Source organism: Drosophila pseudoobscura, chromosome 4, assembly GCF_009870125.1.
Source record: "Drosophila pseudoobscura strain MV-25-SWS-2005 chromosome 4, UCI_Dpse_MV25, whole genome shotgun sequence".
NCBI classification, from domain to species: Eukaryota; Metazoa; Arthropoda; class Insecta; order Diptera; family Drosophilidae; genus Drosophila; species Drosophila pseudoobscura.
The window spans coordinates 10,200,158-10,227,361 of NC_046681.1; the positions used below are offsets into that span (position 1 = coordinate 10,200,158).

The 27,204-nt window shown below is 39.7% G+C and overlaps 1 protein-coding gene across 2 annotated transcripts in view; it reads right to left on the reverse strand.

Moving 5' to 3' along the window:
* The window catches only part of toc (toucan), a 50,535-nt gene extending 39,185 nt beyond the window's left edge, over positions 1-11,350 (reverse strand). Inside the window, exons 1-3 of one of the 2 annotated variants that reach the window (XM_015180070.2) lie at positions 11,206-11,350; positions 10,862-11,141; positions 6,728-6,876 (exon numbers count right to left, since the gene is read on the reverse strand). In XM_015180070.2, the coding sequence (XP_015035556.2) occupies positions 6,728-6,876; positions 10,862-11,141; positions 11,206-11,335 (559 nt within the window). In that variant the 5' untranslated portion in view covers positions 11,336-11,350. Of the gene's footprint in view, positions 1-6,727; positions 6,877-10,248; positions 10,284-10,861; positions 11,142-11,205 lie in introns of those variants that run through there. The other variant, XM_015180069.2, reaches the window with a different exon arrangement.
* Between the last annotated feature and the right edge of the window lie 15,854 nt (positions 11,351-27,204).

Genomic DNA, 27,204 nt, shown 5'->3' on the forward strand with positions numbered 1-27,204 from the left:
TGGGGCCAACGAATTGTGTGACACCTGATAAAGCAGTTAACGAGATTTCCATTAGACAAACAAACGTTTTTCTGTATGTGTGAATGTACTTTGAGCTCTAATGAATGACAGCCACAACGATGTGGGATGGGGTGGGGTGTTGGGCTTATTGATGAGGGCCTATGAAATGCTTCCGGTTGTCTAACAATATTTTTTAAGCGACCGCACGTGCGACCCCCAAAAAGAAACTTTGGCACCCGTCGACCGGCGTCCGGCGACTCTGGGGCCAGTGGGTTTGGGGGGTCATTAAATACACATTTGAATGACAATTGTTGGTGTAAGTACTTCTACCACTTCGGACTCGGAAACGGATTCAACTCGGAATCGGACTCGTACTTGGGGACTGTTACGTGACTCGGCCCACAGGAAGTGTGTGGCAAAAGTTGAGCGACTCTAACGACCCAATTAATTTATTGAATTAAGCTGAAAGTTGGGTGGATTCAGTGGGCCAATGCACTTTATTGCTCTGCAGAGAGGAAATGCATTTGAAGAACCCATCAATTGACTCACCGTCTCACCATCCACATCTGTATCTGTGAGACCATAAATGCCATGGAATGGCTTATTTTGATATGCAAATTAGCCACAAATGCATTCGTGTTCGATGCGAGTGGAAACCCATAGGCCAACAGACAGACTTCATCGGGTCTTTGGGGGTCTTATCTGGGGGTCTACCTCCCCCTCCCCTCCCGTTAAACATTCAACAACTCAACGGAAAAAATACTTTGGCCAGCTGCCGCCTCGGCTTTAACTGCTGCGATCAATCAAAAAAAAAAAAAAGAGAAAAAAGAAAAACACCGAAATGCAGGTGAATCCGAGAATCATGGAGTCTGCTTCCAGATATTGACTAGGGAAATACCCTATTAAAAGCGTAATAAAATCAGCAGGGATTGCAGATTGCAGACAGAGCAATAAAATGAATCGCCGAGGCCTCAAATCATTGGGGAAGTGGCTTTTAAGAGGAAGAATTATGGCTTTTTCCTTAATGAAATTTTAGAGAACTAAAATCAAGGAAAATTACTATCGATCCTAACATTAATTTCAGTGGATACCAATGAGCATAAGGTGGTAGAACTTCTCTTGTAAAGGACCTTTATGACCTTTCCCTTAAAAGAAGCAACTTATAAGTTGATCATTGAAAAATCTCATAGAATTATTACAAATGTTGACCATGTAGTTCCTTTATTTCTTAGAAGAATATAGAATGATTTATGGGTTTATCTTGGATTTAAAAACTTCTAGGAGCTGCTAAGGAAGGTACTAGACCCCATAGGATGATATCATATCACACCTGAGCTTCCAAGAACTTTAAATATGCAATAAGGAACACATTAAGCTTGTAGAACTTGATCACCCAAGAACTTCTTTCGAAAAGCATGTAGAAATGCTCGGATTCATCCTCTAAGAAACACCTGCGAGGGCACACTCCACTCTTACATTGTAGGGTATGGAAAATTTCGTGTTGGCGCTGGGAAAAACAAAAGCAAACACGAACGAAAAAAAAAACTGCTCGTTAAAACTGACAGCGGCAAAAGAGTCTCCGGGCGTTTTGGACACGCTAGAATTGAAATGCGATACAAACATCGAGACACCAGCAACAGCCGACAGAGACAGAGACAGAGACAGAGACAGAGACAGCGACAGTCGTCAACATTATCAACACATCGTCGAAACGTGCAACAACAACAACAACAACATCCACCGAGTTTTCAGTTCAACTTAGTTGAAGCTTCGAATGGAATGGAATCGAAATTGGAGGTGGAATAGGAATAGGAATTGGAATTGGAATTGGAAATGGTTCAGTGACCAGCCTCGGCCCCGGCATAAACAGCTGATGAAAACTGTTTTTGTTTTTGTGATTGGCAGGCACATATTCATGGCTTATAAGCGCTTCATTATGGCCAAAATGAAAAGTGTTTCGCGTTCGTTTCTTATTCAATAAAGAAAGCCATACCCGCCAGAGTGCATTATGCAAAAAAAAACAATACCATAACGATTGCACTCAGCTCAAAAAAAAAAGAAAAAATATCAAGTGAAAGTTGACAGCAATCTGGAGATACTTATTTTTGGGCAGGGAGCAAGAAAGAAGGGTATCAATTTGTTGGTTAGAGATTATGGTAATCGATAGTCGATGAGGAAGTATGGCCAAAAGGCACAAGACTCGAAGGTTGATCATTGATTATAGATTCGATGCGGTTTCATTCTGTTGTCTGTCTACCCCAAAGGCTCCAATAATTTGTATTTTTTAGAAAGGAGGGTTAAAAACTAAACCCCATTTAAACTATTCATATTTCTTTATTAATTACTACATTTCCACCCTCTATGCCCCACTCTATGACCCACTCTAGGCCCCACTTTATGCCCCTCTGTCATTGAAAACTTTTTCCTACTTCTGTAAGTTTTCACCCCCCAAACATTTCCCATTCATGGTGGATTTTCTTCACAAAAACTTTTCTTCTCGCCTGTCAGTCTATGTTGAAAAATTCCCTGATTGAAACTCAAGTTTTATTTCTTTGCGCAACCTTCACTTTACAACGATTTCAATGCATTTCATTTCGTTTTGCCAGTATTTTGCAGCATAATTTTTACAACATAACGCCCACAACACTTTCTCGCATAGTTAAGCGAATTATACGAAACGAAATAGAAACAGAAACAAGCCATGGAAAATGAAAAGAAACACCCATACTCGTAGTCGTACTTCATGGCAATAGTAGTCGCATTTCTGTCTAGTATTATTTTGCAAAATTTCCCACATAATTATTAAGCGCCGCAGCAAGAGAAAGAGAGAGGAGAGATGGAGAGAGAGAGATACCAGACGTAGAGGCAGAGTGAAATGAAAGCAAACAAAAGACTTTTCCAAACAGACATCGGACGGCACCTAGAGACCAGGCCCCCCCCGTCCCCCGTCCCCAGGAGAGGAACCAGCCAGGATTGTACATGAAAAGAGACAGACAGAGGCAGCAACGGAAAGAGACAGATAGCGAGGGGGAAGAAAAATATGCAAATATGATAATAATAATGTAAAAAAGACACAAAAGCCCGTCGAGTGAAAATTAAGAAAAGAGTCGTCGCTCAGAGAAAAATGTCGGCTGTCTTCTGGCCGTCACGTCAAGAGCAGAGGCTGAGCAGAGCAAAGAAAACTCTGATGGAAATTATAGCAATGGCAGCAGCATCTACGAGTATCACAAACAAACACAGCCAGAGGCAGTCTCGGAAGAGAGAAAGAGAGAGAGAGAGAGAGAGAGAGAGAGAGGAAACCAGGTAGTAGACATGGCCGGAAACAGGTGTCGCCTTGTGCACTGCTTTGCTCTGCATCTAGAAAACCCTACCGTCTCATAACGATCTTGGGAAAACATAAATGAAGAGCCTTAAAGAGCATTCCAAGGCATGGCCTAACCATGAATGATATATTTTATGGCCCATATCCGCTGAAAGATGAATTCTTTTGTGTGGCAGCACGCCCACTAATGATTTCCTTTCCCACTGATCGGATTGCATAGGGGGGCGGGGGCTATAATCGGATAAAGACAGCTTCTGATTCTGTTCTGGTAACGTTCTTTTGAAGCCATTCAGAATTTGTCACCATCTGTCACCATTAAGATCTGCAGATCTGTTAAGACTTGGTAATGATTTCTGCCTCAAATGGAAAGTGATTAACGGTATTCCAAGGTTTGCTTTAGCGTAAATGGAGGTTGAATTTGAATACAAATAAGTTTTAAAAATCTAGACATACATAATTGCGATTTCAAAGATTTTTAAACAAAATAAAGCGCCTTGCGATTTTTTTTTTAATGACAAAATAAATTCTTGGAACATAGAGTTTACCAATCTGATTTTGTATTATATTTGAATACCATTATGTTATACCTTTAATATAAAATATGAATATTGAAAATGGAAAATATTCACTAATGAAAATCTGGAAAAATCCTATATAAAATTCCAGCACTGTATATAGAAGTGTATGTATTTGTGCAACTGATTGACTGAGGATTCAAATGCGAGATATTTCTTCAAACTAAAAAGAAAAAAACTAGATCTCTCCAAAGAAGAAACTTATTCATTTACATCTTCCATAAGAACTCCTTAAGCTTAAAAAATATATCCCCCTAAAGTTCACTTCAGGCTTCCGTGTACTCCAATCACACTGATGTCATCGTCTAATGAGATCATGACTTCATTTGAATTTCGAGCACTACCCGTATATGAATCGGAAAGCAGCTTAAAGCTCTGCTTCCACGGAATCCTGTCGGCCGCGGATTAACCAATCATTGGGGGATTACATTACAAAGAACTTTTTCATGGCCTGGACAAAGGTGAGCCGTGGACCAAGGCTCGCCAGACCAACCATACCCATTGAATGCCGATGAAGTTTGATCTGAAACTTTGAACAAGAGGCACGTTTCCAGCGCGTTGCATAGGTAAATGAACTTTCTCTCTCGCTCTCTCTCTCTCTCTCTCTCTCTGTCTCTCTCTGTCTCCCTAACCTCCTCCTATCTTACAGGTTCTATCCGACAAAGGCTAACGGTAACTGGTAATAGAGAGCCAGAGCCACAGCCAGAGCCAGGGCCGGGGCAGGCAACAGCCATTTTGCGGCTTCAGTCTCTTTTGCAAAAGTTCGTGAGAAAGCCGGGACCGGGCCCACAAACTGTAACAAAACTGATTACGATGCTGGAGCCAACATAATTTATGGCCAGAACCCAGCCAAGAAGAATGCTTTCGGTGTGAGCGAAGGGCGGGGCACTCAGGCCACTCAGGGCACCCACTGATTGATTGATTGAGCGCCTAACTTAATGCGATTTTTACTTTGGAAATTCATCAAACAAACTTTGGGCCAATGTCAACAACAACATAATCGAAGTACAGAGGGGGGGAAGGTTTAGATACCCCTGAATATACATCGTTTCAGATAGTGAGGGACTTCCAGGGTAGAAAATGCCCTCGAAAGTAAACCGATATTTGAATACCGAACAAATGACGTCAAGAGTGAAAAACGGAATGCACTCGAAGGGCTGGTTGGTTGGGGTTTTATTTTTCAGTGGTTCCGTCTGGTGGTCAAAATGTTTGCCGGCCTCTTGAAATGCCAGAGACCAGACCAGACCAGACCAGACCAGACGATGCTTTTGTTTCAGTTGAAAACATTTGTGCAACCTTTTTGAAAACGAAAACAAACCGGCATTCTATGGAAAACCGAGCTATGGAAGCGCGGAAAACCTGTTTCCCCATCCCCTATGCCCCTTTTTTGGTAAGAAGAAGTTTTTTTTTTGCACAAATAGGGGTGAAAGAGGCAAGGCAGTCCATTGAATCGGTTTGAATAAAACCCGTGAATGATGATTCATACGTATTCACATTTGAACCTGAAATTAAGTTTTGGAGTAAATTTTGATTGATTTTTGATCACACACTGGCACAACCACACACTTTGACGGGGAACGAGACGGCCTTATTTCATGACCAATTTTGGTAATTATTTGCCCCGTCGATCACGAAAGCGCGATCTAATCAATATCACGGAGAACACGCCGACACTAGAAACACACGAAAAAAACGAGACACAAGAGACACGGCAACACGGAGACGGAGCCCGTGTAAACGAGAGAAATACCGGCAGCGGACTGAAGAGACGACAGCACACAAGAGTGCAGGCAAATGTCGTTTTATCGATTCCAGATACATTTGTACACCACAAGCACACAGATCCCACAAAGCTCGCTCCCAAGCATGCCACAACGGTGGGAGCGGGGTATGCTCTTAACAACCAGCTGCTGGTTGGTAGGGAAAAGCCGGTTCACGGCTTAAAACTTTGGGCATTCTACTTAGCGGCTTTAAAGTTATTTCTGCTCGAAGCCAAGTTTGTGTCGAGGCGAGAGCAAGTTCCGTTGTGTCTCTTAGAGGCGTCAAAGCACATGTTGCAGCAACAAAACTGCTTGGCACTGATGTGCACTGCTTTGACAAGACTTTGAACTGCTTGAAGCAGAGATCATGCCGACTTGAAAATGTTGCATACTTTTAGTATGTTGCAGTAGAAGTCGTGTAAGATGCATATCTATTTCATGTAAAATGCATGCATAATGCAGTTCGGGAGGTGTCTCACCCTCTGCTCTATACGTATTCCTGATCAATATCGATTTTCAGAACAATTGAAATAATGAATTTATTTTATAAATGCCCAAAAAATGGTGTCCCAAATGTTGGTTAAAGGAAGTTAGCGCCGCCATTAGCAGTCTACAGTAATTACTACATGTTAATGTAGATATTTTGTATGTCCCAAAAGATCAGAGGCTGAATGCTGAATTCGCAGAGAGGATATCTCTGGCTTTCTCATAGGGAACACCTCTACCAATAACCCACCCTATTAATAACAGCGGATGACACAAACTGCAGAAAGAGCCAGCTCCAAACTGGAAATCGTCATCGGCTTCTCCATTCATTGCTCGCATTCACACTCTAGCCCTCCACACTATCAGACTGTCATAAGAACTATTATAAAGAGCGATTAAGGATCGTAAAACTGACTCTGAATCACTTACAATCCACATTGCCGTAGAATTGTGTAAACACTACAAGAAGCACGTAGACAAAGAGCAGAGTAAATTCTGGTCGCAGTATAAGTTTTTAAACCTTCTAGGCTTATCTTTGGTTTACATCTTGACTCTTTTCAAGTTTAAGCAAAATTACTACTTACGCAGTGGAGTTTTTGCCAATGGCTTTGGGAAGCCGCTTCCAGACACAGACGCTGCTGCCTGTGTGGCAGTGGCAGTGGCATCACCGTTGCACAACAAACGCAAATCACTCTGCAAGGGCTTGTGGCCATCCTTGCTATACGAGTGTCCCCTGTAAAGAGAACAAGAACATAATATTTGTTAAAAAAATGTAATTTTCAGAGATTTAAGGGGATATAACCACGTATTTGGTGTATTATCTTTGAAATTAATTATTTAACAATAAATTTCCCCCTAAGACAGCACAATTGCCAACTTATAAAATCATAAACAATTAATTCCGTTGGCCATACAAAAGGGGCTCTCTTATTTGATGGACCGTAGGTTTTTCTCTCTTTCTCCAAGCATTTTCTCTGGCCATTCCAACACTCCAACAACTCTGACTTGCGTCGCCACTTGAAAAGCCACAAAGCTGTGAAATTATGGTAAAAAAAAATTCTTCACGCGTCGCAAAGCAATCACAAAAACAAAGCAAAACAAAAGAAAAAACAGGTGAAAATCGCCAAATCAATTGGAGAAAAAAAACTCGCCGAAATTTATTGCACCACCTTTTCCGTTAAGTGGGTGAAATTTCCTTTTCATCGCCGTTGTACAACTATTTTTCTTTTGGAATTTTTTACCAGCGACTTCCGCCGACAGCTCGCTAATTGAAAACATCACAAAACAGAGAAAAGGAGAGAGAGAGAGAGAAAAATTTGCAGAAAATGTTCAGCAGGAAATGCCACAAAGAAAAAAAGGAATTAGCATTGCCAACTGCGTTTCCGCTGGACAGCAGCAACAAAACCATAATTTTTATTCGCTCATCCTGCGGGTACTACAAAATAAATATGTAGTTTTGTCGCTTTGCAGTTGCACTTGTCAACCAGTAGCCAAAAGAAATTTTTCATAATTTTGTTTGTATTTTTTTTTTTTGATTTATGTATTTATGGGTTTCCTCCGAGTTTGGTCTGTCGCTGCGACTGCGACAGTTAATTGAATTTCTTGAAGCATAATTAAATGCAATTAAATCAAGTTGTTAATGCGTGCACACAACTGAAAGGATTGTCGGTGACTGGCTGGCTGGATGGTTGGTTGGTTGGACTCCAAACAAGATTGCAAAATATGTCAACTTTAAGTGGTTGCCGCAGAAAAACTAGCAACGCCAAAGATAATTTTATCAGGGGAAAAATAAGTTCCGTTGGGAATGGTAGAGTCCCACAGAAGTTTTAATTCGTTTTGTAATTATTTGTTGGAATAACTTGCTGCGTAACAGTTACAGCATAAAAAACACACACAGACAGAAAATAGCTACTACGAGTGGTCTATAATGTTTGTTTATAATGTTTTTCGAGAGTTAGAATATTTTTATAGCCCGAAAATCTAGTACGTGAAAGAAACTCAAGTATTTATATATATTTATACTCATATTCAAACACTTTAAAAGAGCTGTGCAATTAATATTGAAATAGCCATATATTAACCACTTTGTTATTGAATTTTGACAATCTTTTTTAGTGGCATTCAACAACGTGTCTGAGATTTATAGATCTATTCGTTTGAACTGTGTTCAGTCGGTCCAACAGATTTATTTGAATAAATAATAATATACTAGAGTCGGAACTAATTCTTTTTTTGTCGTTGCAAACTTCCAATCAAAGTTAGAATATTCTCTGCATATTCTATCTAAGCATTTTATTTAATTTTTTTTCAGTTTTTCACTACCAAACGATAATTTATTTATTTCAGTATTATAAACAAATAATGTCTTAACCCATTAAGCGCCAATGGGACTTCTATACAGCCTAGGAAATCATGCAACTCAAAGAATTTTAGCCACAAACTGCTGAAAGATATCGCCATAAATATTTTTGTTAAATAAAGAAGAAATTTGGACCTCTAAGCAGACCTCCATTTTGAAACACCTAAAACCTGTCACCTGTGAAAATTCTATAGGTTTTTGTAGTGTCCCTTAAAATTGAAACCGCCATCGTTTTATATTCAGTTCCGGGTGTCATGGGCTCCTAATGGGTAAGACCTGAAGTATTTCTCATGACCATTACTTTCAGTTTTTTTTTTGGCAGAGCAGAGCTACCTTTGTGTACATGAAAAAGCAAACAATTACTAAATAGGTAAATGTTTTTGCTTTTGTTCGCAAAAATAAATGTTATCCAAGAACTAACAGGGGCCCAACCTCTGCTGCTGTTAAATCAACAACATTTAATGAATATTTAATACAATTTTTGGTCGGCAGACTTGAAAAGGCGGCAAAAGGAAAGAGGAAAAAACTAAGACACGGAAAATCAATTTCTCTGCGGAAAAAACTATGCCAAGACATTAGATGTTTGCTGCAAAAACAATGATTATTTATAGCCAGGCCCAGGCTACCGTTTGGCAATATTTTCACTGCCAAGGTTTGCTTTCTGTGTCACCAGTTTGTGCCATTTAAGGCGCCGCCTTGACCAGGCCTAAGCGAGCCGCCAGCCAAGCCCCAGTCCCAGCCCCAGCCCCAGCAGGCATCCAAAGAAAATCGAAAACTTCCGCAAACTAACAAAAAACGAGTTCAGAAAATGCAGGTAACAAGTGCGAGGCGATGCAAGTAATGAATAAATAAGTTTTAGACATTATCTAAACCCAGTTCCAGAGGGAAACAGAGTACAGCAAGGCGGGAGGGGACGGGAGGGGATGGGTATGGAATGGATGGGTAAATATGTAGATTTAATTATGCAAAGAGTATAAAAACGAAACCCATCGACACGCTGCACAGTCCACTGAAGCGTTAAACATTGTGCGGAAATTGAGCGAAAGAATCGATTAAGCAGCCAGAGAGGGGGAGAAAGTTGGAAGGGGAGGGAAAGATAGACAGACTTTATAAACAAATTGTACATTTTAAATAGCACACCGCACACCCATGCGGTGTCTGTGGTGTCGTCTTGTGATGTTGTTATAAATATTTATTATATCAAAACCATACCCGTACCTCATACCATTTCCATTCCCATATACCCATCTATCCAGAGACCACAAAGTACAAACCAAGGAGCAACCCAGCAACTGTTGCAATTGTAATTAAAATGCATTATTAATGAAATGCAAATGTGGAGAAACCGAGAGGGGTGACAGTCAGAAGTCATACGGGAAGCCCTTGGATACCCTTTGAGTACTCGAAATGTTGGTTATTTAAGAGAATTATGTTGGATTCTTTTTGGTTATAATTCAGGCAGTCAGAATTATCAATAACTGCACAATTGAATGCTGATACTGTCTCAGATCTATAGGCAATGCAAAGAAGTATCTGGGAAGCTCTTTTCTGCTTTCAGATATACCCCTCTTCAAAAGAAGGGCATACAAAATGCAACAGACAGCCCACCCCTGTTCTGGCTCGCCCTCTAAGGGGTGCATGTCGCACATTTCAGACCCTACCCTACCACATCATACCCCCCACCTGTCGTTTGAGGTAATTCCTTGGGAGGCAACACCATTTGTCATCAGATCTCTTTCCGCTTACCCTTTCAACGATATATCCATCGTATGGGATGATTGACACGAAAAGCCAACCCTTGACAGTAGAGCAAGCATTTTCCTTCTTCCAAGGATGTCTGATTTTTTTTTTTTATTTTTTAAGTAGTTATAGCAAAATATAAGACAAAGTCTGTGACATTAGGGGGAACGAAAACCTTTCAGTTTATTTTCAAATAATACTGAAGTATTTGTAGCAGCTAGATCGAAGGAAATTTAGGCATGGATTGCATCGAATTATTCTTACAAACAGAATGAAGACAATAAGTACCTTTCATTCTATCACAGTGTGGCTTAGCAGTTAGGGGTGAGAAGATAGAAGATGCGTCCCATCATCACGCCTCTATCTTTCCACCAATAGCTTCTCTAATATTCCGATTCTATACTTTTGTTTAGGGGAAAGGCATTGCCCATCATCGTTAGAAATTTGCGCTTTACTTTGAGCACTAGCACTAGATCTTTCCCTCCATTCAATAAACTTTAATTTAAAAAAGAAATCAAGTCCCCAACGTGCCTGTTCTGTGAGCAGTGGATGATGGGGTGTCGGTGTCGGTGTCCTATTCAAATGGCAATTTTTTGAATGCAAACCCACCAAAATTTACCTTAATATCTGTCCGCCCATTGGGTCCTCCCATTCAATGCTATATGATTTATCGTAAAACTTTTTGAACCACTGCAGGAATTCCAGGCTTGCCTTAAAGCTGTTCCTGGCAATACTCTCGATGGGCACTGCCTTATCGACTCCCAAGCGCCTGAAGGCGTCCTGCAACAATATCAGATTGTGGATGCATTCATCTGAGTCGAGGTACTGAGACACCTTCAAGCGTCGCATATCGATGCAGCCAGGGAACATGTGTGCCATCATCTGGCAGTACGGCACTCCTAGGGAAGAGCCAAAGCCCGATCAAGTAGGGAGACCATGGGGTGTCTCTGGGAGGTGTCTCACCGGTGACCATCTCCCCGACTTCTGTGTACTTCACCTTCAACATGCAGCTGACCCAGCCCATCAGAGCAGAGCGCGACATAGTGCCCCCGTTGCCGTTCGTGAGGGACACGTTCAGTTCGCGGAGTCTCATTTTGACTTGTTGTATATTTATAGAAAATATATATCAATATATATAAAATGTATATTCGGATAATCAATCAAGCATTAACATATGGGAGGAAGGTTTACTACGATTGGAATTCGTTTGGAGCTGTTTTTCGTACTAAAACCTTTGGTTAGATGAATGTGGGCAATCCTTTTGGTTGAAGAACATTTGGAATACGGAATTTAGATGAAGGAAACCCTCAAATCCCTTGGCTACAAGAATGTAGACATTATCTTTTGATTAAAAGAATACAAGTCCTGGCAATTGATGGAGGAAAGCCCAGACCTAGCTTATTTTAACATATTTTGTAGATCAACAAATGCTAAATCTAATGTTAAGGTAGAACTTCAAGAACAGGCATATCGCGTAGCATTAAAGCCTTTACGAAGTGCCTGCATTTCCCCAACTACAGTCTATCCCTATCACCGCTGTTTCCCTTGTAATATACCAATTTTTCCAACAATCCAGGATATTTTTTAGCTGTGCCACTGGCTGCACTTCAATTGCTTCTGCAGCAAGGACAAAATCACTGACAAAATCCATAAAAGTATCTGACAAGTGAGTCCCATAGAGTCCTCTATATTTTGATGGCATTTGGCCAGGCATTCAATTGATCTTTGGCCTTTGGCTGTACCATTGGATGGTTGAAAGAGCACAAGAAATTGGTGAAGCAATTAAGCGACTTCCTCGCTGTTGCAAGCCAACTTCAATTGCAGCTTCCTCAATAATTTAGCGTTATGTTTGGAGCCCATCTACACACAGCTCCTGCCCACTCCCCACTCCCCACTCTCCCTCTCATGTCTGTGTGTGCTATGTATTATGCAATTGTTTGCCATCTCCCCAGCCTCTACTCCCGCCATCCGAGGCTGCATTCTGCGCTGAAACAATTCGTACTCTTAATGAGCTTCCATTAAACTTAATTGCAGTTGAAGTTGTGTTTGCATACTGCTTTTGCTTTGTATGCAGATACTCGTACTCGGGCAGACACGAGTGGACGAGGATGGATGGATGGATGGATGGAGGATGGATGGTGGGGCACCATTCGAGCAGAGTTTGCATTATGATTTGTCGCTGCAGAAATGAAAACCAAACATTTGATGGATCTGCTACTCCCTCGATGGGTTTCGCCTTCATTTAATTGAGATTTTTGTTACCCATTACGGGGGGAGTGCAGGGGTATATTGTGTTTGTGAATGAAGGAAGAGATTCTAAAAGATTTTAAGACCTAGAGGGAAAGAGTACCATTATCTACTACTGAGGAAAGAGTCATAGAATTATTAATACAGAAAAAAGAGGAGAGCCGAATAAGCGAAGCGAGTGAGCCGGGGGTTGAGGCCCGCGCGAATCGAGTGAGCCGGGGGTTTACCCCGTAGTATACCATATCCATAGAATAATTACAACAAACAGATTGCAGAATACCAGGTCTTTGTAATCACAAGCTTCTTTTGTGGCATTATCAGCTGTTCTCTTCTCATTCTAAGGGAATTCTCTAGATACTTTTGTTGTAATGGGTATCTTTACAGTCGACTATAACATTCTCGCTTGATATTCAAGCACACCCAGAGCTAAATTCCCATTGCAATTGCAATTTGTGAGTGCCTTTGAAGTTTGCTTTCATATTCAAAGATTATTTATCGTGATGCCTTCTGCAGAGCCCGTACTTTCGCTCGGCCACTCGGCAATTGTCTTTAATCGGTATGATTGCACTTTTGCCTCAGAGTTTTGGCCTCTTAACCTCAAAAAATGTGCTACGTTCCGGCGAACAGAATGTAGAATAATTAAATTGTTCACTTCCTTTGCAGAACGAGCGACGGACCGACGGACCGACCGAGCGGCACAATGAGTTCATTATGCGATTTCTTGCATACAAAAACTTGTGAAAATTCACATTAATCAATTCTTTTGTTCTTGCAAAAACAAGTACAAAGTTTCTAGGTGACCTTTTTTATATTAATTCAGACCTAATTGCTCTCTCTCTCTCTAATAAAGATATAAAACAATGAAAAGAAACAGAGATAGAGAGGGAGAGGGAGCGATTCTTGGTTGCTTTTCACATCGAATTTTGGTGCACAGTACACTCGTATTTGCCATAAAGCGTATTCGAATTGCCTTTGGTGACAACATAACCAGACGAACAACTTCCAGTGTTGTTCCAACCAGATCCCCAGACCGTACAACAGGCCCCTCCACCAGGGAACCAGCGAACCAGGGGAACCAGGGGAACGGGCTTTTGTTTAACGCATGAGTTATTAATGAACATTAGCAGCATTTGATGTCAGGCCCGGGCCATCGCCATGAAATGGTAACAATAACGAGAACACCCGTCCCCCCCCCCTCCACACATACTCTAACTCCAATGAAAGTCAGCGTGAGGTTTGAGTGGTTTTAAAGTGCACAGAGATGGTCTTTAGTGGTAGAGATGGGTTTGGGATTCATGGGAATACAATAAAGATGTACCATACATTTTATAGATCTCACTTAGGGCCGTAAAAGGTTTCTTGGGGGTATTTTTGGGCCATAATATTAAAGATTTACCGCCACAGTTTTTGGCAAATTACAAGTATTTTTTGTTGCTAGAAAATCTACAAAAATCCAGCGACTGATGTCACAATAAAGAATTCGCATGTCCCATTAGATCCGCCAGGCAAACTCTCTAATAGGTTTTGTCGTAGATATCATACCCATTTTGGACTAATGAAGCAAGCTCTTTCCAGATTTGGTTGCAAAAAAGATTACGATCTGAGCTTTGAATAAAGCAAAGCAAAGACCACACAAAATGGATAGGATTAGGATGATAAATAAATTAATACTTTGATGATTAAGAAAGGAAATTTCTAGACTATAAGTGGAACTAATCACCCGATAATACCTATGCTGCCCTCAAATTGATTACGAAAGAGAACAAATAGCATTCCTTTGTTCTTAAGTACATAGAATATATATTTGATCAGCTTCATAAACATTCCTCTAAAAGCTCCAAATGCATTGAACAGCTGTCGCGACTCTGTCGTTGGCAGTGAAACAAAGACGGAGACAACTCCCGAGTGTATTGACTCCGTCACATAGATGGGCATGCTGCCTGGGACAACCTGCTCGATGCCGTCTTTGCCACACTTTTCCCCCTACAGTGCAAGGCATTAGGTCATATATGGGCTATACATAGTGGGATATACTTTACATTGAGGTTAGGAAACCATTGCAAATAGTTGAATGAGAAGGCGGCACGCTACGAGTATCTGTATCTTCCATTCAGACTTCACAGAGAGCCGACTACATGCTCGTACAATGTCGGGAAAACCCGCCACGAATGTGCAAATTGAAATGACTTCAACGATAAGAAATGTAAATGTTTTTCTTTTCGCTGTGGCATCATTAGATGTGGGGGGAACCTCCACGGGCAGCAAACTACTGAAAGATCGGCGGAGATCTATCGGTGGGTTCGTGTCGGTTTTCATTAGTGGCACTGTTCTAATTTCCCTTGGCTGCTGTTGCCCTCTCTCTCTCTTGAATGTGGATCAATGGAACGTTAGAAAATAACTTCATTTCATGCTGGAGATATTTCAGCAAAGGTTTCGAATGTTTTCGACAAAGAATGGCAAGGAAAGTGAAGCAATTTTTGCAGGTAGAAATTAAACTAGAAGCTAGAAAAAGTTTTCCATCTATTTATTTTAGATTTGAATGCTTCTTTTGTTATAATATTGGCTCATAATTATTATATATATTGTATAATATTATCCTATGAAATCCCACAGTATCGCTCGCTGCAGTGTGGCACCAATATTTCCCCAAAAACAAAATATTATTCCATAAACAACAAAACAATCATAAATATTGAAATTTCCACATTTTCCCCAAGGTCTTGTACGTATTCCAAACGAAATGCATGTCTAACCCAATTAGATAGAATTTATGTTACAATAACAAAAGAAGCGTAGACATTCAAAAATTGAGATTTCGATGAAATTGCGGTCAACCGTAGAATTGCTTTATAAATAGTCGGCTGCCAGACGATGGCACTACTCCAGGCAAACATTTGCTATTCCCCGATGACCACAATGGCATTTCGTTGTAAGGGAAATATTTGCTAATATCCCTCAAATGAGAAGCCAGAATGAAATTCGGCTCTGAAAACACTTTTGGGGGGAATGTCTGGGCACTCGACTGGAACTCCCGAAGGAGGCCCAAGAAACGCAAAAACTGTCCATTAAAAACATGCATAAATGTATTAATTGACAAGAAAATGTTTGCCCAAGTCCAGGGGTCTGGGGGTATTTCAAAAACACACAGCACGATTTCCAAGAAGATAGATGTGGCACAACAATAGCAGGAAGGCAAAAACCTAATTGATTCTGGGCCTTGGCAACCGGCGCCGATTCGCCTCAGCGCCCCCTACTCTGCTCTGGAGTACTCGTATTTTCTATTCATGTTTCGACTACTACTCGTGGTTGTAGTCCCCTAGTCTCTGTACTCTCCGCACTCTCCTTCCTCTCCATACCCTCCGCACTCTTTTACAATGTACGAAACGAAGCTGAGCGTAAACATTTCAACAATGTTTTCGCGGTTTTTCCTCTGCGGTTGTGTTCAAGAATAGTCACAGAAAACATAGTGGGGGTCTGGTTTAGGTTTGGCTTAACCGAATGGGGTATGCTCTACGCTAGGGTGAGGATTGAGGGTAGATTAAGCGTGTTATTGGAAGTGTATACAGAACAGAACCAAACTAGTGGGGGGAAAGAATACCTAGGATATGTCCAAATTCCTATCGGATTATTATCGGCTATCATGAGGTATTAACAATATATGTACTCGTATCTTGTGTATTAGTAAAAAGAATTTTGGCTCTTCGTGGCCCATCCTATATTTTTCTCATATCAGAGAGACTAAGACGGAGCAAGCGAGTGAGCCGGGGTGGGCGCACTATAGACGATAGGTCGGAGGGAGCTTGATTGACCCTTTTACATAGCTAGAGATCCTTAAACTAGACTCCGTTTGACATTTAAGAAAATAAATATATTTTAATTTTGATTAATCTATAATAGTGTAAATATTTGTAATAATCTCCTTCGAATTAACGATAAAATATATTTATTAAACTCATGAAACTTTCCAATATACACATTAATCGAATTATACATAAATAACAGATGAATAATTCAGAAAATAGTGCTTCATTCCGTTTTCCACATTAAACGATTTACGAGTATATACAAATATATCAAATAAATAAATCAGAAAATTAAGGTTTTTCTGTTTTCCAAAGCGTTACAACATTTTTTATTTACTTTTTGGTGTGTTAAATATATGGGATAATCTTAAGGTTCTTGAAGTTATGGAACATCCAAGTAATTTAAGGAAACTTATGAAACCCACAAAATCAAACTCTTTCAACTCTTAAATCCCAAATCTAAGAACTTCCAAGCTTAAACTTCAATTAAAATAACTCTGTTCTAAGACATATTTTACCGAAACTTCTTCAAAAGTCTCTAAACGAAATCTTGCGGGACGCACCTTAGGTTTTTTTTTCTCGCCTCACCTTGCCGATGTTGCCAGATGATTGTGCAGCCAGCAGCCAGCCACCGGCAGACAGCGAGCCCAAGCCAAAACCGAAACAAGTGTTTTCCAACGCGTTGCGCTCCGTTTGGAAATGTGGCAGCAACAGAAGCAGCAGCAGTGGAGCTGCAGCAGCCGAGGCAGCATTTTGCCGGCAGTCCTACTTTTAAATATAGAATTTGAACTAATTTCGCTTGTTCGCCTCTTGATGGGAATGGGATGTGATAGTGATGATGTTTGCTGCTCTTTCGGCCAGGCCGAAGCGAGCAAAGAACCGGGCAAAAATAGAGTTTGGGCTGAGGATAAGTTCTGTTGAGTTAGTGCTGCGGATAGATGGCACCCGTTGCTGATGCCGATGTCGTTTAAAAATAATCCATGTGATTCATGAGTTTGAGTTATACGCCTGTGTATTGTAATATCAGGCATTGTGTAGTGCCCTGCCCTGCTCTGCCCTGCCCCTGCTCTGCTCTACCCTGGGCTTGTAGGCCAAGCAATCTATTTCTTTCGTTGGAGTTTCCTGATGGGCGTCTAAGTGGCTGGCCGGCAGTCGCTTTGAAGTATCATAGGACACAGGATTATTCGGCACAGCGTGGGAGTTCAAGTGAAATTGAATTGGGGTAGGTATACTCCTATGTATACATATATATATCTGGAGGTTAATGGGGTTTTTTTTATTATTTTTTTGGTTATCATTTTGTGGATTTATTGTTCTCAAGTGCAATGGCCGAGGGCTTTAGTTGGAATTCACAGTTTGATAAGATAATAATAAGTAACTAAAGCCATTTTTAGATAAGTTGAAAGCCAACCGAGTCTCATATTTAAAAAAATAAGTGGAGATTAAGCCAAAGTTTGTTTTCGCTGAGTAAATAGCAAATTTTAGTGGGAAAATAATACATAAATGAATATCCTATATATATGAATGCATTAGAGCCCTGCATTAGTCCATAATATTCATAGAATCACTCCTATATTCATGCCTCTTTAATTCTATAGAACACTACGAATCCCGCGTTCAGTCAATTTCGGATCATACCGAATCACTAATAACCGAATAAGAGCACCGAATCGCACCGAATCGCACCGAATCGTACCGAAAACACCGAATCGTCCCGAATGGCACCGAATTGATTCGGCTGCCTCTTAATGTAAGACTCTAATATGTACTTATGTATGCCCTGGTATTTTATGATCTAATAAAGGTGAGACATTCCCATCACTTTCTGTATGAGCATTATATCATCCTTCATTATCAGTCAGCAACTGCGAAAAAGCTGCCCAAAGGAACTCAAGATTTCCCTCCATAAAATCATTATACAGCATTTTGTGGCAGCTTAATTTTACGCGATCTTCAGGCATAATTAATTCATAGAAAGAATACATTTTCCAGACATCTATGGTAGGAGTAACCTTCAAATTTCTTAAGTGATAAAATTCTGACTATTTTCTACAACTTTTTATTGGCGGTCACTCATTTGTTGTACGGATTTCCATTAAATTATAATATAATTTAAATGGATTAATAAAAATAGTACTAAACGTTCCCCAAAATCCAGCAAATACCGAAGTGTAGGAACTCTTTAATCAATGAATTACACAATCCATTGATAAATCACTGGCTGTATCCATGAATGACTTTCACAATGAAGACACAAACACACAGCATCCAGGGCATAGTTTTCCCTTTCCATAGAACCCACACAGCGGTTCCCCCCAAAACTCTGGCGCTTTCACAACACAAACAAAGGGGGAAAAAGGGGGAAAAAGAAGAGCAGAAAATGCTACCAAATCACTTAAGCTCATTAGTTAATATCCAATTTATAAAGCAGCCAAGAGGCCAACCCAAAAGCAAAGAAAGAAAAGAAGAGAAAAAAACCCAACATTAATCAAAAATCATCGAGAGAAAAACGAAACAAAAAGCAACAGAAATGCAGGAAAATTTCACCAACTTGTAAAGCATTTTCCCCCTTCTTTTACCCTCCACTCTCCACCCCTTGAAAAACGCCGATGAGAGCAGGCGACAAATTAAAATCCTCAGACGATTGCCACACAAGAGATTGACTACAGTCGTTGAGAGTGGGTAAAAAACGACACGTTTGGGAGTGGGAGTGGGAGAGGGAGTGGGAGTGGGAAAGGGGGAAATTCTTGTTGACATTACGAAACATGTGAGGAAAATCGCATGCAAGAGATTTAAGGTGTTTGAGCAGAGAGCAAAAGTCAAAATGTTGCCAAAGCCCCGAAAACAACAAGAAATCAATAAGAGAACAGGAAACGCATTGTAGAGATGGTCACATCGAAGTCTTAGATACCCTAAAATACTGAGAATATAATATATCGTTCCACTACCTTCTTTTAGGGCGTACCTAGGGGTTCTACATAATACTTGAACTCTTGTAATTTCTGTTTCATTACCTGCCTTACAAACATCTGCTAAAAGTCATAGTACCCTCTGCCAACTTTCCCAAGAGAACAAGCAAAACATTGATGGTTTTGGAGAGTGGAGAATGGGGTCAAAGGAGAGAGCGAGTGACACATGTAGGGGGTTAAGTCTGGTGATTGCGTAAATGCTCACGTGAGACATGAGAGTGACACGGGGCTTCTTCGAGTGGCACTGCCTCCCCTCCACAGTATTTTCCCGTGTTGATGGGCCCTGACAAATCATGATTTGTCGTCGATTCCTGTGCGTACAGTTGCCGCTCAGTGCCCCTTGAATTTCTCCAGACTCCTCAATTTTCCTCCTCAGTCGTTTCCCCCGATTCTCTCCAGGTTTTCCACTCCCACTTTCCACTCTCGACCTCTGTCTGGCTTGGCTGTCTATTGGTTTGTCGGTTCCGCACTTTATTTGACTCCACACACGCCATAATTTCCCACACGGAAGCCAATTTGCTTGCCACGCTCACAGAAATTTATGGGTTTTTGGAGGTATTTTTCTCTGCCCCTCCGGCAGGGCCTCTTTTTTATGGAACTTCAATATTTGAAACAGATGATAATGTTAATGATGGGTAGGGCATACCACAAATAAAGAGAGGCAGAGAGAGAGAGAGCATTACTCAGCTGTTCATTCGCCGGCACTTAAATGCCATCAAATGTCATTGGGCTCGTGGGACTCTTTGGCCAGGGAAATTTCCCCGCTGGCTCCAATCCGTATTGAGGTCATTTCTAGCTAATTGCTTATTAATGTCCAAAGCCTAACCCACAAAAATTCAAAAGTGGCACATATTTGAATTGAATTTGCAAAACAGGCAACGGTTTAGGGTTACTACTTAATCGGGCAAATGAAATGATGAAAGTGCCATTTAATTAATTTGTTTGTAATTGAAAGCGACACAAAATAGATTTAGTGCTAATGGAGATTTCTATTAATTAGGATTATGGGAATCGAAAGCTTTCCAATAAAGGAAAAAGCGTTGGAAATAGTTTGGTTATTAGTTATTTTGAAGCTCTTCCAGCTTAGAGGGTGGCCTGAAAAGAGAACGTTTGAGCCTGGAAAGGATCACATACCGAACCCTTATGCATCCTTTTTTAATAAAAAGGTTATACAGAAAATTCCAATTTATTATAAACACATTTTTGCCATCATCTATCTGACTGTTTAGGCTTCCAAGCCTCGTCCCTCGTCCACCCCAACCTTCAGAATATCTGTTAAAATGTACCATATTTCATACAGCGACTATAAACCTTCCAGCAGAAAAAAACCTATAAAATTTACCACCTCATCCAGTGCAAATAATTTTAATTGCAATTTCTGTATTCAAAATCAAAAATACATATTCAAAACTCATGCTCTGTTTGCTATTTTTTGGTGGCTATTTTGGTTTTAGTTCCGTTTGATTTTCCTCCGATAAAAACGCATAAAGTATTTCATTTTTTGGTCATTTTTAGCTTGGATTTGATGGCGCAACTTTATGTTTTAATAATAAAAATATTCAATATTCATACAAATATTTGGATTTGTGCAAATATAATCCACAATAAATTCAATAAGTTCAATGATATATGGACATATTTTTTGGTGTGTGCTTATGGAAATTCAATTGATCTATAATCTATATTTATCAGTTTGTTATCAAAGAGTTAGAACACTGTTATTAAAAAGATATGACAGTCGCTAACACTCGTTTTGGGATAAACATATATTCGCAGGGTCACAGAATAAATCCTCTGGCAACCCGAAGAACCAACAACACCATCTTGAACCTTGAGTTTTGCTATATTTACGGATTTCTGTTCTACTTAAAACTCTGTAAATTTGCATAGTAATTCGCCTGGCGCTTTCCTCAGCTGCTAATAAAGAATTTTCCTCGGCTACTGGGCAAAAGTTTTACGGCCACAGAGCAGCCAAACTTCATTACAATTTCAAATTACAAATTTCATGTTTCTTGTGCACTTAAGAACCCCAAAAAGAACCCCCAACCCACCCAGTAATTACTCCACCGAAAAGAGCGAAAAACGCAAACTGAAAATTGGCATAAATTGTTAATGCAAATGCGTCAGGGTCTAGCAAAAAAAAAAACAAAAAAAAAGTGCAAAATATTTGGCTTGAAAAATTCAACGAGCTCTGAATAAATATTCCAAAAGCGTTCCCTCCAGACGGAGAGGGAATGGATTTTCCAATGAAATGCTTAATTGACGTCAAAATGCAACAAAAGCCGCGAGAATTGCATTGCAACAATTTCATTAAATTTGATTGAAAATAGGATTTGGTTACGCTCTATTGAATTTCATCGCTGGGAACCAACGCTGGGGCCTTTGGGGAGTGTTCTGGTTTCAATTTATCGGCCAAAAACTCTAAACAGAGCCCCAACCAGTTGGCCGAATGTGCCCCCAAAGGCACAAAAGTTGATTAATTAACAAAAAACACAAAAAAAAAAAAACTAACAGTGCCCCCCTGCCACCAGGGTACCCTATCGAAATGGAAATGGTAACCTTTTGTGAATACTACAACTCTTTCAATGAAACTCGTTACAGCGTCAATATGTAAATTGTGGCGAAAAGATTTATTGGATGTCATTAGAATTCTAGGCTTAAGGCATATCTCCCTTTCTCTGTCTATCTCTCTCTCTCTGTGTCTCTGTCTCTACCACTTTTGGGGTCGCTTCAATCAGCTTTGCCATTTGTCAGCCAGGCCAAAAAAGCGAAACGATTTCTGTGACATATTTTATAGATGCACATTATTATTCCATTTGTAACCTAATATTCGATGGAAGATTAATGAGCAGGGAAAATTCATGGAAAAAATTCGAATATTTCATGGGCTTTGCCACGATTTGATTCGATTTTATTCACAAGTAAATCAATCAAATGCATAAAAATAACCCAAAAGAACATCGATGGGGGTTTTGAGGTGCTCTCAAGTGCTTCACGGAAGTCTCTAAAGTTGGTAAACGCTCGACCTTGGATCTACCTCCGATCCTGCTCCGAATCCCTTGGATGGCTTTCTTTTAGGCATTACAGGATTCGAGGCACACCTTGAAGCACAGATCTGGGTTACATTTCGAAGGAATATAACCAGATCTATGCCTCTCGCTACTATTGGGATGATAGTCCTCTAAGCAGAGACCTTCCGAACACCAGAGATACATCTATTCTCCAACTCTAGCTCCTGTCTCCTCGTTGGCACCCAATCGTACCGCCTGTTTATGTTTTCTTCACAAGGATTAACCGATCCAAAGGTTTCACTTGTCAGAATAATAATGATTAATGGCGGGCCTTTCAGGCGTGATCCCCGTTTTGCCACATTTCACGCAAACAAATGTGTCACTCACGAAAAGGTCAAAGGCGACTCGGGATTGGGCTCTAACCACACCATAAATTTCCACGACTGGGCCCGGGCCCGGGCCTGGCGCTCTTTATGGAAATTTATGTTTATTCAACAGAAAAGCCGGAGAGGCAAAACCGCACCGTTTCGAATACGCCCATAAATATGAGCCGATCATTGATTAGCGCATAAATATTCACACGGCGCCTAATTGGCTATACATTCGATTCGATTCGAATCCGAGTTTTTTGTGGCCCAAGTTCAGGGTCGCCCAAAAAATACAACGAGTTTCGGGTATGATTTACATCCATCTAAATGGTTCTCTCAACTTCTCGACGGATTCGGACCCCAGACTTTTGTTGGTTTTGCCCCTCTTGTAAATTGGAAAAGCAAACAAGAGCTTAACCATTTTTCGCAGCTTCACTCTGGGGATAAGTTTACGCCGTAAATTTACTCAAATAGTTTTTCCTTTGAGTTTTCCCAACCGAATTTTGTGGCTACAGTACAGTTTTCTGAAAGAACTTTACACAAAAATTGTGTGTTTTATTTTTGTGGAGCATCTGACAATTGGCCTGAAAATTGCTCTGGCTCGGGCTCGGACTTAACTTTTAACTTCATTTGTTGCCAATCAAATATTTAGCATTTAACACGGCTTTTGTGTGTTTTTGGTTGGGTAATGCTGTTTCTCCTGAGGGGTCTACGGGGAGATGAAAGGTGTGTTGGGGCTGTGGGATGGTGCTGTAAGGGCAGAAATTTTGTATATAAAATGTAATAGAATTAAAGTTGATAAATCAACCTATACATTTTCCAAAACAAGGGTACAATATTTATTCTTCTAATCATAAGATATTGCCACAATTAAATCTCTAACGAAGGGAGTAAAAATGTCGCCTTTTACTAAACCAAAAAATAAAATATACCTTCCTCTTACCACAGAAAAAAGTATAATTCCTGCGAATACGAGTCCAGTTCATTCGTTCGTTACTCTAGCACATTTTGAGAGCCTTAAATACCAGGGTATCCCACAGTCTAGAACCCCTGAGCCACCAACAAAAGTTCTGTAAAAATGTACCTCATTTTCTATAGCGGCTATAAAAATTCCAGTATTTACCACCTCATGCTGTGAAAATAATTTACATATTAATTTCTATACCTAAATTTAAAATAAAATAAAAACAATACATAAAAAAACTCATGCTCTGTTTGCTATTTTTTTGGTTGCTATTTCCCCCGATGGAATACTCTTATAAGAACCCATTAAGTATTTAATTTTTTACGAATTTTCTTCTATGATTTCTTCTATTATTCAGATCTTGCCAATTAAAATACAGGTTTTTACATACATCTAATAAATATATTCAATCTGGAACTGGATTTTTTTTAAGAGCATGCCAAAATGTTGAGCATTGGCAAGTCACAGCCCAAAAATTGTATCTTCATTTGAACGAGGGGCAGCAGCAGCAGCTAATTTAATATTTATAAACACTTATTTTCTCAATCCTCCCATTATACATTTATGAATTGGCCAGCTATGCATACACAACAACAAAAAATGGTGTGCCATATTAAAAATGCAAACAAAACTGTAAGGAAAAAAAAGAGCAAAATAAAGAGCTGCATGAGGGGGGTACTGCGTGGAAAGTGGGGAGAGGAAAAGGGGATTCTGTTGGGCTTTTTATCGCAGACAAGTTTACCTTTTTTCCACTCAATTTTATACACTTTCAAGGGGTATTATAAACGAGGCCAATGAAGAGAGGGAAACATCTGTATAAATTATATAGAAGTATATGTAGGTCTCTCTAATCGATGGATGAATTATAAAATTCCTGGCGATAAAATCTGTTTATAATACAGATAAATTCCAGAGAATATTAATACTTTTTTCCACCCCCAGATTACGCCTAAATCCATCTCTAAGGGTATCCAAAGCTTCTTCCAAAATCTTTCTGGGTTTTTCTTTTAAAAAACTACGCCAAAAACTTACATAATTTGAAGGAAACTTTTAAAGCAAAGCTCAAGCCAAAGAGAAAATGAAAACTGGTTGCATTTTTAATTAAAAACTATAATTTTGTTGCTGTTGTTGTTGTGGTTGTTGTGGTTGTTGTTGTTGTTTTTGGTGGACGTTAAATAGTCGACTTCTCGCGCTCATGGCTACGCGGCTTCGGCTTTCAGCTTTCAGCGCGTTGACAGCTCCTCATGACACTTGTCACAACAGAGAGCTCTGCTGCCGACTCGCTGTCTCCGCGCCTGGGGCATGCCCCAAACACCAAAGTCGGCGGCAGCTGATGATGGCAGACTTGGCAGATTGGAACGACTTTATTAGCAATTTCCATGCAGCAGCCGAACGTATGGTTTCAATTGAGTTTGATGGCTTTTATTAATAACACCATGACATTTACGGCCATTTTATTAGCGAAACAGTCGTCATTGTCATTAGAGTAAAAACTACCATATCATGGCAAAAGGTCAAAGTCGTAAACACTGTTTGGGTCGGCACACAGATGAATGTATCTTTGAGATGGTGATGAGAGGCACTGTCAGAGAGCTGATGGTGTAGGTATGTGAAGGAAAAGTTGGAAAAACTACACCCAGAGAAAAAAGCACTGACATTTTAATATCGTTTACACTTAGATTTTAGAATATAAACATCTGTTCATATATTATGTACCAATAGATTTGTTTCGAGTGTACAAATTTTAATAACATTTTGAAATTAATACGAAAATATTTGAAAACAGATAATAATAAATATATTTAAATAAAATAAATATATTTGTAAATATATTCAAATAAAATACATAAAATAAAATATATTTTATATTTAAAATAAATAAATATATATCTCATAATAGGCGGCATGCCCCTGGCTCACTCGCTTCGCTCTTTCGGCTCACCCGCTCCACCTCGCTAGCGCCGATATGAGTAAAATATCGAGACGACCAAGACGAAGACCCAAAACTTTTTTATATAATAAAAAAAAATTAAATGAAATAATTCTACATACTTAGAAGAATTAAATTTTTAAAAAATTTAATTTATAATATTTATTTTAATGTGTTTTATATTTAGATAAAATATAGATCGTAGACATTTTTTAATATATTTATTTTTCCAACCAATATAAATTCTGTTTAATTTAAAAACTGAATATTTAATTTTAATATGGGTTTGTTTTTTAACTATGCTATTTTCCTCTGATTGTAATAGCCTCTATAGTGGTCTTATTCGAGGCCTATCCATGAAGAGAGTGTTCATTCAAAAACTATCCAAAGTAATCTTCACAAAAAACTGCCACCAACTTGCGTCGTTCCACAAACTCCTGTACTTTTCTCACTGTGCATCTTACAAATTCAGTTTATGGCTCTCTCATCTCTCTCAAAAAAAAAAAAGCAGCAATGCCTGAATCGTCAGACGAGAAAACAAAGCAAAATCCCAAGCAAAGCCTCGCCATGCACGTGCTAATGAATCCGCTTACCAGACACAAATCGTTATTATGCTCGACGGTGTGCGCGCCCGAGACGCGCCTAATGTTCGATTTCCAATTTTCTCCCAGCTCCGCTGTAAGCCCCCTGCCAGACCTATTTTTGATTCCTGCGAGAGAGAGAGAGGAAGTGCCACTGGTCTATTTCCAGATGTAAAATCAATATTTGCATTCGTGTGTTTGGGGCTTTTCTTTGGAGCGGAGGAGACTGTAATTCCGTGTGCTTCCTTAATTGCTGTTGCTGTTGCTATTCTGTTGACCTTGTCGAAATTTATGATATTTATTCGTGTGGCTTCTGGCCCCTCTGTTTCGGATTGTTTATCTTCGAGTTACACGCCGTCGTCTCCGGCTGCCCTCTGGCCGATAACATGTGTTCGCTAATGGCCAAAAGACTCGACTCGGGAGACCTAAATTACGGCAGGGTCTGGGTCTGGGGTCTGAGGTCTGGGGTCTGTGGTCTGGGTCTTTCATGTCGTTTTTTCTCAATTATTTACTTGGTTTTTTGTGCACACGAATCAAAAAATTGTTTGATTGTCGCTCGCTGATTGTTTGAGTTGTGATTACAAGTTTTTAATGAATCCATTGAAGTTTGGAATTTCGTTTGATTCTTCAACAAAACTTGTATATTGAAATTGCTTTTGCCATGAGTGGGTCTACATCTATGGAGAGACAAACAAAGTCTTAAAGAATGGCAATGGCATGATAAGGGGGATATTTGTGGCGAATATTATTTATGAAAACTTTTGTAGAAAAAGTCAAAAGCAGACTAAAATTTCTCTTTTTGATAAGCGGAGTATTTATGGACATTGGAGAATGACATATTTATTTGTTAAAATATTTTTTAATTTGTTTAAATTTTTTACTGAATAAAAGGTTGAATAAGATATTGTGCCCATGAGAATTTTGCGTGAACATATTTTGGGGGGAATTCTTTATACACATCTGACCACACACTAAAAACCAGCTAGGCCCTATAATATACTTATAATTTCTGTTTATTTCAGAGGCGATAAGATAAGAAACACCAGAAGAATGGGAAGAATTATGCACTTTATAGAATTATATTTCGTG